This window comes from Quercus robur, chromosome 6 (assembly GCF_932294415.1).
Source record: "Quercus robur chromosome 6, dhQueRobu3.1, whole genome shotgun sequence".
Classification (NCBI taxonomy): Eukaryota; Viridiplantae; Streptophyta; class Magnoliopsida; order Fagales; family Fagaceae; genus Quercus; species Quercus robur.
Genome location: NC_065539.1, coordinates 14,680,944 through 14,704,960, shown reverse-complemented (window position 1 = coordinate 14,704,960; position 24,017 = coordinate 14,680,944). Strand labels below are relative to the sequence as shown.

General features: G+C 35.2%; 2 protein-coding genes, 1 non-coding gene and 1 pseudogene across 5 annotated transcripts; 1 reads left to right on the top strand and 3 right to left on the bottom strand.

Moving 5' to 3' along the window:
• Positions 1-5,165: 5,165 nt before the first annotated feature.
• LOC126689651 (glycosyltransferase 6-like) lies at positions 5,166-7,104 on the bottom strand (annotated as a pseudogene).
• Positions 7,105-7,263: 159 nt separating this feature from the next.
• TRNAT-AGU (transfer RNA threonine (anticodon AGU)) lies at positions 7,264-7,337 on the top strand. The gene has a single exon. It is a non-coding gene; the product is annotated as a tRNA-Thr (tRNA).
• A 1,162-nt stretch (positions 7,338-8,499) lies between these two features.
• LOC126732923 (heptahelical transmembrane protein 4-like) lies at positions 8,500-13,483 on the bottom strand. 2 transcript variants are annotated; one of them, XM_050435996.1, is made up of 5 exons: positions 13,327-13,483; positions 13,079-13,212; positions 12,503-12,763; positions 11,335-11,656; positions 8,500-9,448 (listed from the first exon to the last, which is right to left on the bottom strand). In XM_050435996.1, exons 3-5 carry the CDS (start codon positions 12,760-12,762, stop codon positions 8,789-8,791), a joined length of 1,242 nt encoding a protein of 413 aa, XP_050291953.1. In that variant the 5' UTR covers position 12,763; positions 13,079-13,212; positions 13,327-13,483; the 3' UTR covers positions 8,500-8,788. The 2 variants fall into 2 exon arrangements, with proteins under 2 accessions (XP_050291953.1, XP_050291954.1); XM_050435997.1 differs by lacking the exon at positions 13,327-13,483 and having other exon boundaries at positions 11,347-11,656; positions 13,079-13,313.
• Positions 13,484-21,564: 8,081 nt separating this feature from the next.
• LOC126732922 (cyclin-D4-1-like) lies at positions 21,565-23,729 on the bottom strand. 2 transcript variants are annotated; one of them, XM_050435994.1, is made up of 5 exons: positions 23,163-23,729; positions 22,998-23,084; positions 22,572-22,881; positions 22,371-22,486; positions 21,565-22,017 (listed from the first exon to the last, which is right to left on the bottom strand). In XM_050435994.1, the coding sequence occupies exons 1-5, from the start codon at positions 23,562-23,564 to the stop codon at positions 21,853-21,855; spliced, it is 1,080 nt and encodes a 359-aa protein (XP_050291951.1). In that variant the 5' UTR covers positions 23,565-23,729; the 3' UTR covers positions 21,565-21,852. The 2 variants fall into 2 exon arrangements, with proteins under 2 accessions (XP_050291951.1, XP_050291952.1); XM_050435995.1 differs by having other exon boundaries at positions 22,380-22,486; positions 23,163-23,726.
• Between the last annotated feature and the right edge of the window lie 288 nt (positions 23,730-24,017).

The window sequence follows — 24,017 nt, the reverse complement described above, 5'->3', positions numbered from 1 at the left end:
GCACGAGGCACCTACCAGACAAAATGATGCCCTCCATCACACAAAATTATTGAAAGTCGAAATTCCAGCCAAAAAAGGAAGAAAAAAGTGAAAATTATCCTACAATCATGCACTATTTTAACATGTTAAAAGCTAAAGTACAAATTCACATTTTAATAATATATATACACTCTTCCATATCATGTCCATATTCTTTCACATTATGTGTAAAATGTGAAAACTTAATATAAACATATGGATATTGTGTAAAATCCTATACATCTGAGAGTATGAAACAATAATTTCCCTCAACAAAGCGAAAACGAAAACAAATCATCCTTATCCTAGCACCATAATATTGATTTTACAAAATAACCCAACCTTCATTTTGAACCACTTGTCCGTCCTCTTACTTGTAGAGATAAAAAAAATCCATAATATGTGGTTACACTCTGTTAATAGTTATTCTAGGCCCCCTTAAAGTCAACAAATTTGTGTAAAATGAACTAATAGACAATACTTAACTCTGCTTTAAATATGATTATGAAACAAATTGATGAAGATTGATAAGCCCAACATACTTTCCTCAGGAAAAGTACTCGTCCATAATGGTCAACACTACACAAAGGAAGACCATTAAACCCCAATCAATGGAGAAGGTGTTACATGCCAACAATAAGTATTCTTGCCATTGGGAGGAGCAAGATCCTCTCATTCAAACCCCTCAGAGGCATTACAGTCTTACAGATATTACATTGAAGACTGCCATCAAACACTCCCAACGGCTATGATGAAGAGGCAGATACATATATATATGTACCTCAGGACCTTGGGAGAGGTACAAAAAAATTCTCATCCCTATATTCTAATATTCTGATATTAAGTTCTCTTTTCTCTTCCAGTTTATCTGACTTAATCATTGGATGTTTTGTGGCAGACACTACACTGGTAATATGAAGCTAAACCCGACTAAATGCGCCTTTGGGGTCTCCTTTGGGAAGTTCCTTGGCTTCATGGTGTCACACAGAGGAATAGAGGCAAATCCAGAAAAGGTGAAGGCCATCCTCGAGATGTCCTCCCTAAAGATGATCAAAGAAGTACAGTCCCTCACGGGAAAGGTGGCAACCCTCAACAAATTCATCTCCAAAGCAACGAACAAATGCCTCCCCTTCTTTAAAACCTTGAAGCAGGCTTTTGTCTAGACAGACGAGTGCGAAGCAGCATTCCAAGAGCTAAAGTGTTACCTGAGCAATCCCCCACTCTTGAGTCCATCCAAAGAAGGCGACGACCTATTCCTATACTTAGCAGTATCCGCAACTGTGGTAAGCGCAGCCTTGATCAGGGAAGAACAAAGGGTGCAATGCCCGATGTACTACATTAGCCAAGCCTTTCAAGGAGCTGAAGCACGGTACCCACGGATAGAGAAAATCACCATCGCCCTAATAGTGGCAAACCCAATCATAGTCATGATGGATTAACCCATTAAGAAAGTGATGAATAAACCCGAGGCTACAGGACGAATTGATAGGCCAAAAAAACGTATTAACCCCTTGTGATAAATTAACCAATTGATCTAGCCAAGTTAATTAGTTGTTTTAATTTGCATGCAATACACGTGGCAGTATAAACAAATCACCAAATAACTAAATGCAGCGGAAAATAAATTGACACGGTGATTTGTTTATGAATGGGGAAAACCTACATGGCAAAAACCCCACCAGATGATTTTAAAATTACCACTCTCGAGAATCCACTATTATCAAAACAAGTGGTTACAAGTAAAGGAATCTTAGTACCTTATACCAACCTACAGTTGAACCCTTACCCCAATACCCAATTGGACTTATTCTGTAGTGACAATATCTTCTTTTCAATGCATGGCACCCATTATATGACTAACCAATAGATGCACAGATCCCAGTACGTGACTTGATCACCAACTTGCGAAATATGTTGGCTGTAAAGTTCTTCAGTTCATCACACGATGAAGATCATGAATATCCTTGGTCACAAAATCCTAAGGTATACAAACACAGCAGATTCTTCAAAAGAAAGATGAACTAGGGCAAATTCTGTCTCCGGTCACAATTTGCATGAATAAGACTTTGCTCTACACTTGTGCAACTGTGCAACCTTTGATGGCCCTTAAAATAATCCTTATATATGTTTAGGGTTGTGAAAAAAGAAAGCCTAAACATATACTCACGGATTGGATGCAAAACAGAACTGAAAATCTGTTTTCATAAATCTCGACAGATACCCTATCTATCGAGCTAACTGTCGAGTTTCAGGCTTCAGCAACTTTTTAAACCTCAATAGATGCTAGTTGTTAAGCTTTAAAAACTAGCACTTCTTCACTTGTTTTTTGGACAGACTTGCATGGTTTTAACACTTAATCTTGAAACCTTGTTCTATGAAGTATTAAACACATCCTAGATCTACCCAATTACAAGTAAAGTGCGTTTTGTCAAAGGATTAGCCAATTACATAAAAATATTGATATATGTTCCTAACATCAAATCACATATGTTCTAATAATCTCCTCCTTTGGCAATCCGTGAAAAAACTACAACAAACAAATGAACATATGAGAAAAGTCATGAATCATTCAACTCATATTTACTTGTTGAATACAATAAAATATATCCTAACACAAACTCTTGAAAATTTTTGCAAGAAGAGAGTTTATGGCAAGTAGACTTTGACAACCTGTATTTCTGAAATACTTTAAACAAAACTCATCACGGCATCTTAGTGTGAAACAAAAATAATAGATTGAATACAATAAATAAGAAACGTGTGTATAAAGAAAGAAAAGAAACAACACATGGAAAGATAGGTGAAAAACATACATCAACATATATATATATCTCTCCCACAGACCTAAACCAATCTAAGGATTGGCACAACAAAGGGTACAAACTGACCAGCGCTAGCTCTAAACCACTATCACCTAAGACAAAACCCCCAACCAACAAACAACGGCCACTAGGGGAACCTAAGAATGCTCCCAAATGAGCAAAAAAGAATGCAACAGAGGGAGAAGTATGCCTAATATCGGAGTAATCAACCATTAAACACAAGAAAAAGGAGGAAATAAAAAGTCCTAAAAAGGAAAAAGGAACGGAAAAGGGGCGGAACTGAGAAAGAGGAAGAGACTGAGAAATCTAGGGAGCAAACGCGTATCAGAAAAAAGGAAAGTGAAGAGAGAAGGAAAACACAAAGATACTTAAAAGGTTACCTCAGAAAACGAAAAGGTGTGGAAAACCGAAGAGTTTCATCGGAGCGAAAACTCCTCAACTACTCTAGGTGTGACGTGTGGCTACAACACGCGCCACGCCGCCACTACGCAATAAATGCGGAAGGGGTGGATCCCAAAAAAAAAAAAAAAAAACTTTACATATTCCTATGGCCGTTCTCAAGTGGATGACCTTGGAATAGAGGGGCAACTGATAAGCCCAACATATTTTCCTCAGGAAAAGTACTCGTCCATAATGGTCAGCACTAGACGAAGGAAGACCATTAAACCCCAATCAATGGAGAAGGCGTTACACGCCAACAATAAGTATTCTTGCCGTTGGGAGGAGCAAGATCCTCTCATTTAGACCCCTCAGAGGCGTTACAAATATTACATTGAAGACTGCCATCAAACACCCCCAACGACTATGATATATATATATATATATATGTACCTCAAGACCTTGGGAGAGGTACAAAAAAATTCTCATCCCTATATTCTAATATTCTGATATTAAGTTCTCTTTTCTCTTCCAGTTTATCTGACTTAATCATCGGAGGTTTTGTGGCAAACACCACACCGGTGATCTTTTCCATTCTTCATTTATTCTTGCAGGATCCTGGACGGCTTTCCCTTTGGACGATCATTTAACTGACGATTTTGGCATCATTAAAGATAATGCTAAAACTCAAAAAGGAATTCAAACTCAGCCTTATCAAAATAACAAGATTAAGTCTATCTTATCTGATTTGGTTTCGAAGACCAAAATATGATCTCGAGATCGAGATCAACATGGAAAAGATATCGAGACGATATAGCCTCAATCAACCATGAGAGTGTTTGAAATGACACAGTACACGTTGAGACTAAAATGTGGTCTTGAGCTTGAGCCTTTCCAACATGAACTCAATATCGAGATTCGAGACCGTGATTCATCAATTGACCACGTTGTAATTAAAGTATTAATACTCATAATTGGCATAAGTCATACAGTAGTTTAGAAATTATATCACCTGTAAGTGGGTAATTATGCCACATGCAAATTTAATAATCATGCCAGGTAAATCTTATGGGAAGTTCTTATAAAAATTTAGAAACATTTTTTAGAAGAAAAAAGTTAGAAACTTTTTTTTTTGAGGAAAAAAAAAAGAAAAAAAAAGGGCACATCTTCAATTCTTAAAACTTAAAAGGCACATCACACTCCCATAAAGAGAAATGTTATGTTCATAATATTTTCACAACACTTTTTCAACAAATCTTAAGAAGCAATTTATAACTGATGAGCAAGAAAGTAATTTTAGTTATGAGTTTAAATTAGAATCAATAACAATTTACCGCTTAAAATTTGTTATAAAAATGTTGTGGACGTAGTACTTCTATTTAGTTCTAATTATATTTAAATTTATATATTTTTTAATTCCTAAAAAACTTAAAAGTAATTGATTTTAGTTCTTAACAAACTTAAAACAATCACTTTTAGTCCCAATGGAGTGATGATGTTTATATTTTTAGTTTAATTACGTCATTTAATGAACTAATCACTTTGAGTTTCATACTAATGCTACTTTCACAATATTTCACGATGAATCCTAGTTTGCATGGTATTTTAAAAAGTGATGTCAGTGATGAACTTAACATTTCATAGCGTTTATGCACCTAATTTATAGAGTAATTTCTAAAAACAAAAGAATTTTTGCTTAAATCAATTTACATTTATCATAGTAAAGAATCATTATACAATACACTTTTTTTAACTTAGTCTTAACCATTAATCTATTATTATAAAATATATATATTAAATAAATCAACGTCCTATATTAATGGTAAAAACATATGTATATATGATATATAATAAATAAATAAAGGAGGGAGAAAGCGATAGCATGTGTGCATAAATTTTCTCCCTAAAATGAATGAGACTATATTATGAGAGACTATGACTATTCAATATTCATAATTCACTAGCAAATAAGATTTTATATTTTACCATGATGGCTCAAGCCGGATAATCAAATGGTAGAGGAGATACAAAAGAAGAATTCATTAGATCAGGGTGTACATAACCATAGTTGCGAAGCACCTGATTGTCCGCGAAATTCAAAGCCCTTTGCATTTCAACCCAACACGTGTCCCCAACATACATAGGATTATGGTTCCCGTTACATTGGTGACACCCAGTGAAATGCGTGACAAAGGGCCTCCTCCTCCTCCACTTATATCCAGCGTCTTCCAGATGTGGCTCCCTCAACTCAACTTAGCATAATACTCGCTCAGTTTCTCTGCGTGTCTCCTCCTTAACGTGGGCCCCAATATCTCAACCTCTTTGTACCCTTCGGTGATGTTATCATCTGTTTTCACTACCTCTACGGCTCTACCCAATACCCTTGGAACTAGTACTCGTTCCCCCATTTGTCTTTATGCTTAAATAGCAGGCTGGTCATCTGAGTGTGGGTATGTCTTGTCTTTAAATGTGGATAATTGGATCTGGCCCCATTTCTCGTAGTTTGGGCTATTTGGCCCCATTTCAGCCCAATCATTCACCAAGTCCATGGACCATTGACAATTCCTAATCATGAACACACCAGCATTAAGGCCCTTACCACTCTTATTACCTTTGTCCTCGTAGACCAAATTGGGCCAGCCATAAACAACCAGATTATGGTCCTTGTACCTGTCCAGTGAACAAGTAAGAAAGACTAAGTTAATTCAAGTTTAGGAATAATAAAAATGGACATTTTAATTATTGAAGTAATTGGGGTTATGATATATTTAAGAAAAAACATAATGGTAGAAAAAAATATATATGACTGAGCCTAATTAATTTGGAAAATGTTAACGAATATTCTTAGTGTACTGGTTAAAAATTCAGTTAAAGAAAATTTTTATGAGAAAAGAAAAAAAAGAAATTAATGTTTTGACAACTTTTTTCATTTCTCATAAAAATGATGTCAAAACTTTTTTTAACTGGATTTTTAACCGGTGCTCTTAACGGCACTCTCTAGCATAACCCAAATAATTTATTGATGACTCATAGCCGACCCCAAAAACAATATTGTTGTACCTGTCTAAAGGAGCCTTAAATTCCATATCAGTGAATACGGCGTTGGAATCAATCCACCAAATCCATTCAACCTCTGGGTGGGCTAGCATAAGCGTCCATCTTGGGGTGCAAGTAAGCGTTGTTGTAGAAAATATCGTATCCGTGGATTCGACAATAGTCAACCTTGTTCTTGAAAAGCCTTAACAACAAATGATCACCGATTGGGTTCTCACAAGGCAACGGTTGTGATCCCGTGACAACTAGGATGCGATCACGTGCTCCTGCAGCAAATGATGGGTGTTGCTTCAGCCAATCACTTCTCTTCTCGTCCCAGTTCTTCATTGGTTTCTCAATCGAGTAGCTCAGTCCAGGATCGTCATAAAATGATTTCTCAAGTGGGTCGCATGGTTCATGTGCAGCACAATTTGGTGAACCAACAACAACCCCCATCTGGTTCAAGTTTAGGTTCACTTTTGGGTTTGGTGAAAGAAGAGTGAATGATAGGGATGGGGTTATAGAAGGACGATAAGGTCCAAAGGAGTAGAAGAAGAAAAAGTGCTAAACTAAGAAAGAGAAATGTATTGGCGAGACAGACACATGTTATGGGTTTGTTTTGAAATGTGGATTTCGCCATGGGATGTGAGGGGTTTGGGAACTGAGAACAATTTTAAACAAGAGGAGGCCATGTTAAAAATGGAGTTTTTAAGGTTTTGAAGATTGGCTTTTGAAGTCGCCTAATATGGGAGATTTCTATGCATCAATGACTTGCCTTCAAGCTTGCCTATATATGGGAGATATTTAGGTATCAATGAGTTTATAATATGTAAACTGCCATATAGGGTAGAGGTTTTATGGAGACATAAAATTTCATAAAATTCTGTGTGGCTGCATTTAGTAGCAAGTAGGGTTTATGGTATAGCTTCGGCCAGCCACATTTACTAAGCTGCACTAGTCGAATTATATTGTTTGCGTTAATATATTTTAGACTGACTTATAGTCCGAACAAGCTTTCATAGCTCAGTTGGTTAGAGCACCCGTTTAGTAAGCGGGAGGTCTTGAGTTCAACTCTCAATGAAAGCACAAATTGACTTCTTTTTTTCTTCTTCTTGCAAAGCACATCTCAGCATAGGTAACGCTGGATCTTTCCTATAATTTTGTCAAAATTATTGCACGGTCAAACCTATAATTCTAATAGAGATGACCATAAACCACAAGACTCATCCATGATCCGTCACAACTAGGGATGGCCATGGGTAGGGTATGGATCGGATATACCCATACCCGACCCGAAAAGTTTACCCATGGATACCCGATTATCAATACCCGTTAATATCCATACCCGAATCTTACCCGAATATATTATCCATGGATATCCATACCCTACCCGAAACCCGAAACCCATTTAATTTTTTTTTTTTTTTAATTCAAAACATTTTAACATAAAAACTAACCAATCTTAAAAAAGAAAAAACTAATCAATAAAAAAATATCCATACCCTACCCGGTTAAGCTGAAATCAAATGTGAGGAAGATGAAGAAGCAACCATTGAGGGAATATGGTCAGTGGCGCAAGAATTCCAGCTATTTGTCTTGAGCTGTTTTGCCGGTCTCCCAAGGTCAGTCTGAGGATTTTCTATGACTGAAGCATGAAAGTTGTATGTGCTTTGGTATTAAGATCTGGGTTGGATGGGTAGCTCTCACCAGAAAAAGAATGAAAATCAAGATCATCAAGTGAGTATCCGAAAGAGCTGATCTCATATTGATGGATAAAGGCACGATCTTCCATTTCCTAAAATATATATATATATATATATATATATATGTATATACACGTATTACCAAGAGAAGTGTAAAGATTCATCCATGCACAGAAATGAAAGAAAAAAGAAAAGAACAGTTGGTATAAGTTGCATAAGAATATTACCAGTTCAAATATCCATTTTGTTTTGATTTCAAGGGATATCGTTCCCCTTCAATTTTATTTTTTTTTAACGAGTCGGGTTTGGATAATATCCATACCCTATCCGAACAATTCGGGTAATATCCATACCCTACCCGGTTAAGTTTTACCCATGAAGAACTGGGTGTTACCCGAAACATTTGAATCGGGTAGGGTTGGATATCCATTACCCAATGGGTATGGCCATCCCTAGTCACAACACAAGGAGAAGTAAGCTTTTCACTCTCTCTCTCTCTCTCTCTCTTGGTACCCTTACTTTTACCCAAAATTTGCTCAATAACATCCATTAGAAACTTATTCATTATTTTTGAATTCAGATACCATTGGTAAAAATACAGATTACAGACCCAACTTCAATAGATGGGCATCACCCAATTCCATTTTTCCTATCCTGCTGAAAATGAGTTATCAAATCCCACACAGGGTTCAATGCATAAATTTACATTAAGTGGATGGTAGGAGAGAACCTTACTCAACTGCCATCTTATTATCTACACCTATGTAACTATCCATAAAGTAACAACAATTGTAGACCTCACCAACTAGGCTAACTAGTCCATCTTCTTGGAATTCAATATGAACAACCTTGAAGATCACGCCATCGGAGATAAACTAACCCTGCCCGATAATGAGTGTAGGCTCCAGCAACTACTAGCACATGAAATAGTTGGTGGCTGTGCCCTGCAATGTCAAATTTCCCAGGCATCCATCGTTCAGGAATCCTTGTGGCATAAACCACTGCTCCAAGACCATAGAAAGCCCCCATCAGCAGCTCATATCCAGTTGTGTGGAGAACCTCAGGTTGGCCCCAGAACAAGATTAGCTTGTGCAGGATTGGTGCTACCCCAGAGAAACCCATGCCACAAAAGAGACATGCACGAATGGTGCGGAACTGAGGGGTTTGAAAGACTGGCAGGAGAGAAAACAAAACTGTGGTAATTCCCAAGACAGTTATAAATCCCAAGTAGAGGTTACAGAAGAAGGGGCTGCACATGAAGGAGTAGTAGACAGGAGGAAAGAAGGAGGTAGATATAAGGACAGCAATTCCAACATAATCAAGCCTGAGCAGGATGTATGATAGGCGCTCAGAGTGGCAAGAAAGGAGGTGGCAAGTGCTGCTAGATAGCAAGCAAAACATGGCCCCACCTAAGAATGCAAAAAATGGCCACCGCGTGATTGGTCTAACCAGCACGGGTGCTATAATGTTTGCCACATCTTCCTTCATGCTACGCTGCATTTGATCAGAAACAAAATGAAGACATTAGCTGCATGAAGCTTTAGAAAATAAGTCAATCCATCATAAGAAAAAAGAAATATATATATATATATATATATTATATGACTCAAAATTATTTCAATTGTTTATACTATCAATCGAACCAGAAATTGGATATTGTCAGTTATGATCTTCCTCTGTACAATATACACTCACCAAGAATCTATTAAAATCTCAAATATTGGAACATTGTTGCCAAAAGGAAATTGTAGAAAACTTTTGCCCTAAACAATTGCGTAAACAAGCGATGTGAAAATTTGGTTTAAAAAAAGAATAAAGGATCCCAATGTAGAATGCATTAAACAAAAAGGCTGATTTTATAAGGACTAATATGCAGTTGGTGGCAGCATTACAAAAGAATCACATCCAACGAAAAATCATGAACTAACAGCATCGAAGAGGTTCAACAGTAAATCTTAAGATACAGTACTTAATTCTATGTTATAATGACATTCATTAAGCACCTTGCTACATGCATGATCAACCCTGCCATTTCTGAAAATAAGGCATGACATGGTAATTATTGTCTGTTCGATGAAAATAAAGATATGCCAAACCATTTTTTTAAGGAAACGCTAAGATACAATTTTACTTGAAGCTCATTATGCCTTTGTTGGCACTTACAAGCCTTCCTTCACACTACTCTGTTGATAAATATAGAGTCAGATAAGGCCAAAATTCTATGACACATATCTTTGGTGGGGAAGCTCCAAAAAATAAAGTTCACACAGGTGCCAAAACTACATTTCCAATGGACCACCAAAAATAAAATTAGTCTTACAAGAGGTTGAACATCACTGCTTATTTTTCTTTTTCCTTTTTTTTTTTTTTCTTTTTTTTTTTTTTTTTTTTTTTTTCTCCTTTAAAAATCATGGACATCACCAAATCTTTAACAGTGAAATCTCGGGAACAATACAAGCCACATCCATCTACACTACTTCATGGAATTCTGCAATTTTGTTACTTCAAAATGGATGGCATTAGCATATTGATGAGAAATATATCAAGAAGTGAGGCAATCATAACAGACATGCATTACTAGGATACATATTGCTTTTTTTTCTTTGGCTGAACTAGGATTCATATTCCTACTTAAACCACTACTTCTACTACATGATCAATGATCACTATAACTCTGTATTTTCCATCTATTAATTGATGGCTCAACACATTTACCCAGGGACTGTAATAACCATGCTATTTCGAGCAGCCAAAAGTCATATCTTCCAATTTTCAATTTCTCTCACAGATGATGCAACTTCTCTCTTGAAGCTTTCAATTCACCATCAAATAGTCTTTAACTAGCATAACGAGTTCTCACTGACACAACCATCTATTCCTTTATAGGATCAAACCATCTCAATTAGACTCCCTAATCTCATCATCATGTAAAACTACACTTGATTTCTGAATGAGTTCAAACACTACAGATCATATACTCAGTAAGTGGCTGGAATTGATTGCTTTTTAACTCAAAATTTGTAGTATCTGGTGATGATAAGATTAGGGAGTCTTATATAATTTAAAGTCTAAGGAATTAAAAGACTAGCACTAAAAATGTGTACAAGATACTACAAAAATTAGTTGGCTAGAGGAATATTACATAATAAACACCAAAAGAGAATACTATACCAATAATAAACATTAGAAAAATGCATGATGAACCAAGAAAAATCAGATAGAAATTGTTTGCAAATTACTGCCATAAAGCCAACGTTATAAGGACCTGATGAACAAACATAAACAACCATCCAGTTTTTTAAAATCAATCATGAAATGAGTAGTAACCATTTAAGGTTATCATAGCATTCAAGCATTGAGGTGTGGAGGGGTAGCATTACCAAAACACATACATCTGTGTAGTTGCCACTGGAAAATCGCTTAGGCAAACAATTATTTAGGAGTTCCATAACATGCCAACCCAAGAGTGATGGAAGAATATCCATTGAAGGCAACGTAGTCTTTAACTCCTCCCTAAGTTTGTGCAGATCAGGCATGTTGGGCAAGGAAGGGAGGCATGTCATAAGTTCAGCACGCAGTTTGTGCAGGTCAGCCTTTTTCAGAACATCAGGAAAATGTTGTAGAGAGTGAAGATCAACACTTGGAACCTTCTTCGCAGTGTATATGGTCAGGGAAAGGAAGAAGAAGAATCCAATCAAATGCCTGTAGAAGAAGTACATGCTTAATGACGAGAATGTTTAGAGGAGTTCAGAATCTTTTTATCTTTTGAACCATGAATTGAGCAACAATCATTTAACAACCTATATATAAGTAAAGAGGATGCAGCACATACATGTTATAGAGAGAACAAATCAAACAACAATTTAGCCTAACAACATAGATACACCTAACCAAATATTGTACCAAAGTCAAAACTATGTTTTTCTAATTGTTAACAAGAAGTCTTAAAATGTAGTACTTTTTTTTTGTTTGGTAAAGTCACTCATTCACTTAAGGAACACATCAAACCAAATAATAAAGTTAAAATCAAATTATAGAATTTCCTTGTTTTATGGGTAAATACAACTCACCCATCCATACAAGATTGATCCCATGATCAACTTTGAGGACAATGCTTGTCAATCAGCAAATATCTTCCTTTTGTTTCCCCTTCAAGAAAATAGAAGAAAGAAAACTTTTTTTTACATAAATCCTTTTCCCAGCAACTCCCAATTCCAAACAAGAAGATTACACACATATAAAGAAGTTTGGATTTGGTTACTAAATGGACTAATCCACATTCGAATGAAATGAACCTATAACACTTCATGGGTTCTAACATTTTTTGAACCCACAACTTTCATAGGTTCTAACTGTCATCGTAACCCAAAGTTCACATAACTTTTTAAATCCTTGTCCCAGATACTCCCATTTCAAACAAGAAGATTACATACTAAAATACTTCTTTCTACATATATGTCCAGTCCAACCAACAGATTTCCATTAAAATCACATAATGAATAATCCATTTACTCTTTCAAAGAAAATAAAAGGAACAGTAAGCCTTACGTCCAAACGTTTAGTGTCTCATTGTGAATGGTGAACATGCTACGCAAGATCTGCTTCAATGGCCATTCAGGCCGGTAATGGCCCACAATGAACTCATTGTCCTTCAAATACGCAGGCAATGAGTGGTACTCAACCAGCTGGTACTTCACCTTCTTCCAAAATCTCTTCCTTTTCCCTTCCTTTGATGAATGTGTTGGAGAATTCTCCATTCCTTCAGAGGAAGCTTTCATTTCCTCACCACTTCGAAGATCTTCACTCATCCTTTGATTAACCCAAATACACAAAAAAAAAAAAAAAAAAAGTTAATAAAACAGCAATAAATAATAATATATTAAAAAAAAAACCCATAAAAACCCAATTTTAAATATTTATCACCAAGATCGGCATAATACAGCAACCCAGCTTAGTTTCAATAAAAAAAATTTCATTTTTTTCAAATAAAAGCAATATAAAACAAGAACCCCAAAAAAGAAAAAAAAATTGTTTTTCTTTTTAGTTGGACATACAATTGTAAAGTACAGAAATTGAAGAAATGAAGCAAGCAAGTGAAACCCAGATGAGGAAAAAAAAAAAAACCTGAAATTGAAGTAGCAGCAGCTGAGAACGATGACCCAGAAGAAGATTCTTCAGCTGCTTCAATTATATTTGTTATATATTGTTCATATAACAAATTATAAACGAATTTTCAAGGCTGAGAAAACCAGCAGTACCTTTAGGAGAAAACGGCAAAAAGATTATTAGAATAAGAAAGAGAAAGAAAGCGGAAGAAAGTACGGAAAATCTAACGAATGGTAAAGTATATGGGTTTGATTAATAGTCTATACTTTTTGGCGGATCGGAAATGCCTGGAAAGAAATGTTTTTTTTTTGACATAAATAACTACGGCAAGTATTTATAAAGAAAGAGAGAGATTCTTTGAATAGATGCGAAGATGCCACGTTCTCTGGGAATATGTGGCGACATATAAAATTTGATGCCAATGTTTGTGTAATGCGTATTAACAATCTGCCGCTAGTTCTGGGTCAAACAGATTTCGGTGCTTTTTTTGTGGACCCATCCTCAAGGCGGGATATTTATTTGGTTTTTTTGTTTTTGTTTTTTTTGAAGTGTATAGTTTCAATTTTAGAACAGGGTAGTGATGTTTCTGTTAAAAATAAAAATTGATGTTAAATTTTATTTTTTTGAGATATTTTTGATCTATGACGTTCGCTTCTGATTATAATTATTTATTATCAAACTAAAACACCTAATGATTTTTTATGGAAGCGAAAATTGAATATTATATCCTTATTCAACCATAAAAAACTTTACTAATTGAAATAACCGAAACTCACAAAAAGTGGACTTAAGCAAATAAGCTAGTAAAAAAAAAATATAAATAAATAAGAGCTTTATAATTTAATTGGTTGGCACGTTTTGGCATTTCTAACTGCGGCATCTATGATTTATATTTTCCATTTTCCAACCATCGAATTATTAAAAAAAAAATGTCAAAAAATACTAAATCGATTGGAACTTTGACTGTGGCTCTATTTGTTTTGATGGAAAACATTATGTGAAAATGGTCTTTCATGTTTTTATTATTTGGTAGTATTAAGAAAAAAAAAATAGTTCAAATGAAAACTATCTCTTGACTTCCTTTATATTGCTTAGCATAAGATAGAGTTGTTTTTCACTAAATTTTTTTGGAAAATAACTATATTATGTCAAGCTAAATAAAAGAAGTCAAAGAAAAGTTTTCCAACTTAATTAAAGGTTGCTACTAAACATAGAAAAATAAGATAGTTTTTTTTAGAAAATGTTAATGTTTAAACAAATGAAAATATCTTCATGGTCACACACCTAGCAAAATGAAATATACTTCCAGCAAGGGAAAGAAGAGAGCAAATTAACTATTGTTAACAAGTGTTAGAGATATATATTAGACATATTAGCCCAATGCAATAGGCCCCAAGTCCACTCTTGCTTGTACTAGTAGTTTAGGGTTTAGTCGTCTATATATACTCATATTAGGATTCATTATAACACAGGTTATTGCATTACACTCTTACATAATAAAGATATAACCCTTAAGGGATTCCTCTGTGGATGTATACCGACAAGGCTGAATCACGTCGTGTTCTTGATGTTCCCATTCTATACTTCCTCTTCCGCATTCACACTAGCATATATAATATGGTATAACACATCGCATTGCTAATAATACATTTAAAAACAAGCACTACCCAAAACTATGTCCTCCCCTTCTCTCACTCACTTTCCTCTCTACCTTGCCACTTGATTTCAACTAAAATAGTTCTGCTTTGATATTGATTAGTGATCACGTTTATAAATTTTACTGTCGATGTTTTTGTTACTTTGCTAATCTCTTTTACTTGAGCGTGCTGGACACTTCTTATTACATTATGAGAAATAACTGAGCATGTATGCTTTGTTTTGCTACACTTTTTTACATTGATTTGAAGCATTGCTGGACTTTTTGTAGCCTTGCTGGACATGATCATTTAGTATGTTGCACTCTTTGAATCTTGTCAACTTAACCCTGCTAGACATATTCATTTGAACTTTACTAAACACATTTGATTACCATTTCTAGATACTTTTTTTAAAGTTCTATCAAAAATACTATATGGAATTCACTAAACGCATCATCCTAGCTTTGCCGGAAGAATTAAAAAGACTTTGTTGAACATGTTATTTTTACTTTCCCCTCTTGTTCTCATTCTTACTAAACACTCTGGATTGTTTTGCTAGCCCATATAAGTGAACCAATATGAATCTTCACTTCTCTTCCCATGATTTGAGTGTATATTTAACTTGTCACCATTATAAATCTCTAATCGGCAAGCTGTAATATTGTTAAAATTATTTTGGAATTGATTTTTAAGGTTGTTGAGGTTATTGTTGGATGTCTAGTATTACCACTAGATGTCTAGTTTTGTATTTGTATTATCACTTGTAAGAAAATAGAGTACATATCTCTATAAGTTCGTATACTTGTTTGTTCCACATTGTAAACCATACCTCTATAGCTTGAACGGTTTCTTGCTCATGGTGGTGCTTGCTACTAGAGCAAGTCACACAATATCCATGGCCTAAAAACCATAGGACAGAACCCAAAGACATGAGAGAATAGTGGAAATGAAAAAAATGTTCTATTTTCCATGAGTTATACAATTGAGAGAGGTTACATCCTTTTGTAACCCATTTTCATGTAACCTATGTCACATGAAATTAACCCCATTAAATGTGGCTAGTCAAAGGTCATACTCATACCCAACCTATGTCACATGAAATTAGCCCCATTAAATGTGGCAAGTCAAAGGTCATACTCATACCCACTAATGGGTAACTGTCCAAATTCTAACACCACTAGAAGCCTATGGTTTACTTAGACACCACCATACCATGTCACAACTAACATCAGAGCCGTTGGATCTCTTACTCTTGTTGTTGGATACTCTAGGATCTAACTACCCCCATAAAGGAAAAGTTCTTTAGTTTTGTTCCCTACATTGTTGTTTTTCTTTTCTACATCATTCTTCATCTTATTTTACTTATTAATTACGTAATTTTATTGTTAAAGAGTAAACACAACTATAGCAACCAACAGTGATCCATTGACATGAGTTCTAGACTCGACTATCCCCTAAGAGTTGGTTTTAACTGTTAACATGTTAAGTCACGACACGTGTTATTGCAACAAAAAGACCCTAATTGTTGTAATCAATCCAAGCTTTAAGCATTGAATAAAAGAACTAATAGAAGAACATTTGAGCTTGGATTACCTCATAAGTCATAAGTGAACGAGTCATCATTGACTCTAGCTGGTGATATGTTCTTGAAGCATTATGCATGTTGCTTTTTAGTAACCTAATTTGTGTGCCTTTAGGGTGGCTACAAATTACGATTGGGACAACATCATAATTTAGTCGGTAGGATATTGTCTTTCAATTTCAATTTGTGATGAAAACGTAAGCAATATGACTATAGAGTTTTAGATAAGAAAGAGTTGATTTTGTTGACTTTTTTTTTTTTTTAATTTTTTTACGTGGCCCAACTTTTGCAATTTTTAGGGAATGGGCTTTTATTGTCTAGTTTCATTCCTTTTAAATTGGATTTAGGTATAGTTTGGATAGCACGTCCACGTTCACGTTTTCAACTTTGCGCGTTTTCAGATTTTTTTTTTTTTTCTCAAGCCGATTTTGTTGACTTTTCAACTGTGAATAGTGCACTGTTCACGGACCCACAAACTCCACTTTTTATCAACTTTTTCATTAAAAATGGGTCCCACAGTACTATTCACACATTTAAAAATTATTTTGCTACAGTGTTTTCAGTTTTCAATTTTCAGTTTCAGCAAAATAAGCTCTATCCAAACAAACCCTTAATTGTTAAGGAAGTTGCGTTTTATGTATTATATATAAACCTTCCCACCGATTGGAAAAGTATGCAAGTGAAATAAGAAGCAAGAGTGCGTAAATGTAGTGTGGTGGGTAGGGGTGTGTAGCTAACTCATCGACTCAACCTAACTCGTCAAGTTGGGTCGGTTTTTAGGGGTTGGTAAGTTGAGTTGAGTTATGAAAATTTTTTTAATAGTGGGTTGGATTAAGTTCTGGTTATGACAATCACAACCCGACTAACCCGATCCGACCTACCTATATATTTAAAATTTAAATTATATATATTTACAAATATATTATATAATTAATAATTGTTTATTTAATTTTTTTCCCTCGTTCGGTTTTTCCTATATAAAACTCAATTATCTTGCAAACTCTAACAATCTTATTTCTTTCTATGCCACCTTCCACTCCCACTCAACTCCTATTTGTTTATAACTAAGTTGGGATACCAATTCACGTATATTTTGTTTATTAACTCAATTGGATATATTTTGTTTATAACTGAGTTAGAATACTAGTTTATGTATATTTTGTTTATCAACTTAAGTGGCAAGTGAGATATATTTTTTTTACTCAATTTAATAATAATAATAATAACAAATAAAATAATATAAAAAACTGTCCAACCCGTGGGTTCAACCCAGCCCAACCCGATCCATGTGGGTTGGGTTGAACCCCTGTGATGGGTTGGGTTGGGTTTGAATTTTTTTAACCCACCATGATGGGTTGGGTTAAAAAATCTCTCCAACCCGACCTAACCTGATCCATGCATAACTCTAGTGGTGAGTAGCAAATTGTGTTGTAATGGTTTAAGTATCAATAAAACTTCTCCTTCATTGAGAACTAATTCTGCTTAATTACAAAGTATTTAATATGATTTTTCCAATGTATAAAATTAATAATTTTAACAAAATTTTTGTAGAGAAAAACCAAGATGAATTAAAAAGTTCCTAAAGATATAATTACTAATTAGCACGTAATGAAGCTTCCAGGCAAAAAGATGGGCCTACATAGATATTATATCAAATCTTTTACCATTTCAAAATCAAAAGTTATTTTAGGCTTTTTAGCTTCTTCTTTTTTTCCCTAGGAGTGATTTAAACCCACAAATTCCAAGAAGACGGACAGAACTTGTTTTTGCCGAATCAGATGCTAACTATAGAACTAACTTTAATAATATCATTATTTTGCAACTTGTTTTTTTGAAAAAGAGGATTCTTAGGGTGCGTTGGATAGAGTTGTTAAACAACTAATTTTTAGTTTTTAAACAACATTACACATATTTTTTTATCCACATATATTTTAAAAAATTACAAACAACATTATTCAAACTTCTCTACCAAACAGATCCTAATTATTAAAACTTAACAAACACTCTACAGATGACAGTGAGAGAGCCCAAATCCAAGACACCATTTGGCATACAGTCATTAACATCCAGAAATGCTATCTCATCCCATTTTATCATTCCAAAAAGCTACTTTATCAATTATACTATACCATTTTACAACATATCCAACATCCCAAAATTCTATTTTTTTCCCATTTTATTTAAATATTCTATTTTATTCTTTTTTTAATATCTCTCCCTCTCTCTCTCTCTCTTCCTTTTCGTCTCTCTCCCTCAACCTCTGGCACAAGAACAGATAAGAAAAAGAAAAAAAAAAAAAATCAGCCACCTGCTGATCTAAACAAACCCAATCAACACCCACAACACACCACAGAGAGATTGGCTCCATCGCGAAGGCTTTGCACGCCACTGAGAGATTGGCTCATGTCGCTCCAAGCATTGGCGATTTGCACGGACTCAACGACGGCAACGGACCAAAATCCACGTCTGGTTTTTGGACCTTGCATTGGAGACTCTACACCGGAGATTTCCACACAGACGCTGCGCTTACTGTCCCGGTTGTCTGGGCTGAGTTCATATCTGAGAAAGTGTGAGCTCCGATCTGGTGCACGATGCTCAACACCATGTAGTATCTGAGAAAGTGTGATAGAGAAGAGGGAGAAAGAGAGGAAAGGGAGTTAGAGATAGAGAAAGACAGAGAGAGATGAGAGAGAAAAGTATGAATAAAATATTAATATTATTTTTGGCATAGTGCTACAGTGCCATCTAATTTGCACTTTCCCACTTTTAGCCTTACAGCTGTTGAGCATATTTTGGGCCTAGATGCCAAATGCTGCTTACATTTGACATTTCCAAGGGATGCTACCTAACATTATTTTGCAACTTTTAGATTGCAAATAGTGCAGCACGAGTAAAACAACCACGCAGATTATTATTAACTTATTATCACGATATGCGACTAAGGACTAGTGACTAGAGAGGTTCTTTGCAATGAAGATCGACAATTTCCTCCTCCTCCTTTTCCTCCTTTTTAATATTTTTTAATAAGCTTCGTCTTATCATTTTGGGATCTTCTATCTTCTATTCTATCTAAATAAAAAAATTTGTTTTACTTGTCCCAATTGCCCTTTTCTTTGAAAAAGAAGCCTGACAAGAAAAGCGAACATGTCAAGAATAACAGGTAACAGCAACCAAATCTAGGTAATTTTGACTTCTAAAATACAAAATCTAATTAGGTTTGGCTGTATGTACAAGCGGATGAATGTTTGAGCTCCAACTCAATATCAAGTTTTTGAGCTCAAGGACATTATTGAACTCATTTGGTTTGGAGCAGTCATCATCTTAACCCTCAATTAATTAAATCTTGGTAAAATATGAGTATATTTATCAAGTTTATATCAAGCTTATTACTAAGCCTAGACCTAGCTTGATTTTTTTTATCAAGCTCTATTGTTCACTAGCCTGTTCATGAACTTTTTTTTTGTTTGGACTTAGCTTGTTTATTAAACAAGCCTAAAACTAAGAGTCAAAAAAGATTGGTTTTTTTTTTTTTTTTTTTAATAAACAAACAAACATAAATGAGTTTTTCATCTATTCAAACCCAAGCTCTATATGAATAATTTGGTTCATTTACTGTCCTAAGCTTGGGTTGATGCTAGGAACTATGAATGTTTTTCAAATTATCTAGTTTACTCCCTAAACACAAATGTAACTTAACACCATTTGAAAATTGCCCAGCTTCTCCTACTTCTTTTTTCATCTATGGCTGCTATTTATTTGTCATTGATTACCCAAACACTTCATCATATATATAATTGTCATAATATAGTCATTGTGAAACACGTGCAATCAAGACAAGCTATTGGAAGGAAGTAGAGGACTTGAAGGAGTAGTGAACTTTCAAACGGTCTTAAGTATTGATTGTGCTTAAGAAGCAAATTAGATAGTACCTATTATTAGCCCAGACCTTAGAGGTGGTTTTTGTATTTTATCCTATTTAATTTAAGCAAAAATATCATTTTGGTCTCTACATTTTGGAATCGCTATTAATTTGGTTTCTATATTTTGGTAACATTCAATTTGGTCTATGTTATTTTCAACTTATAATTAATTTAGTCCCTAGCTACTGTCAACTTACTAACAGAAAATGCTAGCTGTGACGGCAAGTTGAAAACAACATGGATTAAATTGATAATAGAGACCAATTTGACTATAAGTTGAAAATAAACTAAATTAACTCAACTTAGACAATATAGACCTTGACTATAAGTTGAAAATAACAAGTACCAAATTTATTGTTACTAAAATAAAAGGACTAAATTAATAATCGCCCTAAAACGTAGATACCAAAATTATATTTTCAATTTCAATTTAATTTGGCTAAGAGAAACTTCCTTTTTCAACATCATTCATTTCTTGCACTCATGTGCCCCTGAACTCGTGAATTAATGCCAGGGAAAGTCCTAGTATCAGAATGGACTTTGTTATCACCTTTTTTTTAGATTTATGGGAAAGCTTGTCTGTCTCCAGCAAGCTCCTAGGATCCTTCCTTGTTTCTGTCTTTTATCTCGAATATATTCGATGCTTCTGTAAACACTTCTGGGTAACACTTTGTGCTGGACTGTAAGCATAATTACATAAGTGCTTATCTGCAATGTATATTCTATTTTTTGTGGGAGAAAAGTGACAAACTCGTCAAACTGAACTGTTTTTGTTTTTGCGTGTGCGCGCCCTTTTGTTGGGATGTGCAAATGAGACCCATTTTCGGAGTGCTGCGGAAATCCCAATTGAAACCCCTTTTCTAATCATAATAAATTACGTACTTATTTCTTGCAGTGACATTTGGATCTAAATTTTGTACTAGTAATTAGTAAAATACTAGAGCAAAGAAAAAACAGCATAGAAATAGCTATCATATTGCATGTCACTTGCCAGATAATTTTCTATGGCACCAAAATGTCATTTTTGCTCTTGTGGTGGACAGCAAGTGTTGCTTCATTGATACTAAGTGCATGGCTCAGTTGGCCAATTGAGTCATAAAATCACTGATCCTTTTACAAGAAGCAGCCTTAATGACAATGGAAAAGGTTGGATTCCTAGTCATCATGGGTATGTGCAAAGGTTGAATATATGAGTCCTTCAAGTCATCATGGGCATGTTATTCAAACACACAGGTGTCCATACTATAAAAAAATGAAATTCACCTTGAAGTTTACTTGTCTGTTGTCAATATTTTCAACCAGATTCTGACGGGAGCTATGAAAAACTTGCTTTCATGTCACCTTATTGAATCGATTTTCACGGAATTTGTCAATAATAAGAAAAATGAATTGTACAAAATTTCTTGGTTGTGACAACTGACAAGTACCTCAGCCTTTTATATTACATATTTTCATACGAAAATTGGAATCGGTCCAACACAAAATGAATAATGTCAAACAGCATACTGTTTGAACAAGTCAGAAGACTTCCCTCACAATCATCTTGCAGTAGCTACACACACATACGAAGAAATTTCAAACAATAGACGAAGTAGAAGGTAAGATTAAACATCTGATTCCAGCACTAATTCAGTTGTGAGTCTTGGCTTTACTTCAAGTCCTTGTTACCCCAGTTTTGTGAACATTGAAGCTTATGCCAATAGCTGCATCAGTCACTCCTACAGTACTTGGTGGCATTGGCTGCAACTTTTTTTGTTTAACGTGTGCCAGTATGCACTTTGTCTGCTCCATAAGGTTGTAACATTTTTTCACCAATTCCTGTGACAGAATTAAAATTATTCTAACAATTTGTATGCTTATATTACTTCAAACATTAGGACTAAAAAAGTTCACTGTGTCTGGTCTTGCTAAAAACAGAAACAGGACATCATTGACAATGCTGCTTCTCATGTAGCATAAATTGGCATTGTTTGTGGATTCTACCACCAAGAAAAGCCTATTTTCATTTATTCGTTTGTCACTTCATTAAAAGTGATGAGTCTTGCAAGCCACACAACAAATTTATTTGGCAAGGACTAACTAGCTTCTAAAAGTAGTTTACCAGTAAGCCTATGCTTTAGTCATATAGGCAGCATCATATTGATAATTTGAATTTGCAAAGTGAGGCATACTTTTCTTACTCTTTTGTGAAAGTAGCCCAACTCTTGGTCATCCACATATTGATCTGTTGCACATAGTACGGCAGCTGCTGCTATTGAAGATGGTGGATAGTCCAAGAAATCGATCACTGTTAAAAACATCATGTTAATTAGCTATAATATTTGTGTGTGTGTGAGAGAGAGAGAGAGGGAGAGTTTCAATTCAGGAATTACCTTGACACGTGCTGATAATTAGATCCGAGGCACGCGAGAAAACTTGACTGCAATCTTTTAGTGGAGAACCAAGACATGAAAGCTTAGCAATGAAATAATGGACAAAGTCGAAAGGTGTAGTCCTGCGCAATCTCCACTTAAGATTGGCCATGACAAAGAGCTCCATTCGTTGAACTGTTTTGGGCTTGAACAGGAATCTCGGTTCCTTCACCTGCAGGTCTAATAGAAGTGGCACGCTTGTTTCTTCCATTTTTGCTGCCAGGGCCAGGCAAGCAACCGATAATAGCTGCAGGGGCCACCCTTTACCTTTCTGCAGAAAAGCATAACAAGTTAACACAAAACCAAAACAATCCTGCAATGTAATTGTATACTTTGTTTCTGTTTGAGTGTTTGTCTAACATGACTGAGCCTAAGGATAAGAATTACCGGCAATGTATGAGAGGAGAGAAAACAATCCAGATAGTTTACAGAAAGATATGCCGTTTCAGGCCTAAACTGGTAGTAAGCATGCACCTGTAGGATACAAATCATTATTGAAGAAAATGATACAAGAACAAAATACCAAATATATGTGTGATGCAGTATAATTACCTTCAACATCCAATTGACCGCGTCTTTTCTAGCACTGATAATACTAGGATTTCCACGTAACCGATGTAGTAATTCAAGTTCAAGCATTTGATCAATCTCAGAATCGAAGACACTAGTAATAGAGCTCTCCTCGTCCGACAGGAAATCCAGAGTTGCATGAAAATTTTGGTCACATGTTTCAGTATTTGAGGAAACCACATCATCAGATACTTCATTGCAATATAGATTAGGAGTAGAGTAGTCTGATGACATTGGCATTGTAGGCAGCTGGTAGTGAATTAGTAGAGACTCAGCATCACCATTTTGGTTCTCTCTTCGAAAGAATGGTTCAGAAATATATGCAAGTCCTATTTGGGAGGCTGAGCCAAGTCTTTTTCGTGGATTTGCATATGGGAAAGCCATATGACATGGCAGAATAAAATTGGCCACTACAATATGAAGCTTCGTTGAGGAGCAGCCAAAGTTAAGTAGGGCCAGTTTCTGGCTTTTCAAGGTTTATTTTGTATCACTACATCCTTTTCTGCAATGCCCATTTACAGTTCCTGAAGTTGGTTTTCTCTCCATTATTGTACTTCCAAGGCCACAGCGAAAATTGACTACATGATGAGGCAGCAATAATGTTGGTGGGTAGCGAGAATATTCGATTTCATGAATGACCATAAACAGTACATACTGAACATAAATGATATGATGTTGCTATCAGGGACATAATCAGCATAGTACAAATCAAGTAGATGTCGGCTCACTTGACTGGCGCAATTAGAAGATGGTGAAGAGATAATTAAGTCATAGGACTGATTTAAAGAAGCAGTTATAATAAGTACATTATCTTGATTCTTGATTGAATAAATCATT

Bases quoted from the DNA above. Each gene is read 5' to 3' on its own strand.
- LOC126732922 (XM_050435994.1), bottom strand. From the start codon at position 23,564: ATGGCTTTCCCATATGCAAATCCACGAAAAAGACTTGGCTCAGCCTCC. The intron at 22,487-22,571 runs GTAATTCCTGAA...TGTTTTTAACAG, and splicing joins AATTATCAGCACGTGTCAAG to TGATCGATTTCTTGGACTAT. The intron at 22,018-22,370 runs GTATGCCTCACT...ATTCTGTCACAG, and splicing joins TTCACAAAAGAGTAAGAAAA to GAATTGGTGAAAAAATGTTA.
- LOC126732923 (XM_050435996.1), bottom strand. From the start codon at position 12,762: ATGAGTGAAGATCTTCGAAGTGGTGAGGAAATGAAAGCTTCCTCTGAA. The intron at 11,657-12,502 runs GTAAGGCTTACT...CTTCTTCTACAG, and splicing joins GAGACACTAAACGTTTGGAC to GCATTTGATTGGATTCTTCT. The intron at 9,449-11,334 runs GTAATGCTACCC...GATCAAATGCAG, and splicing joins ACACAGATGTATGTGTTTTG to CGTAGCATGAAGGAAGATGT.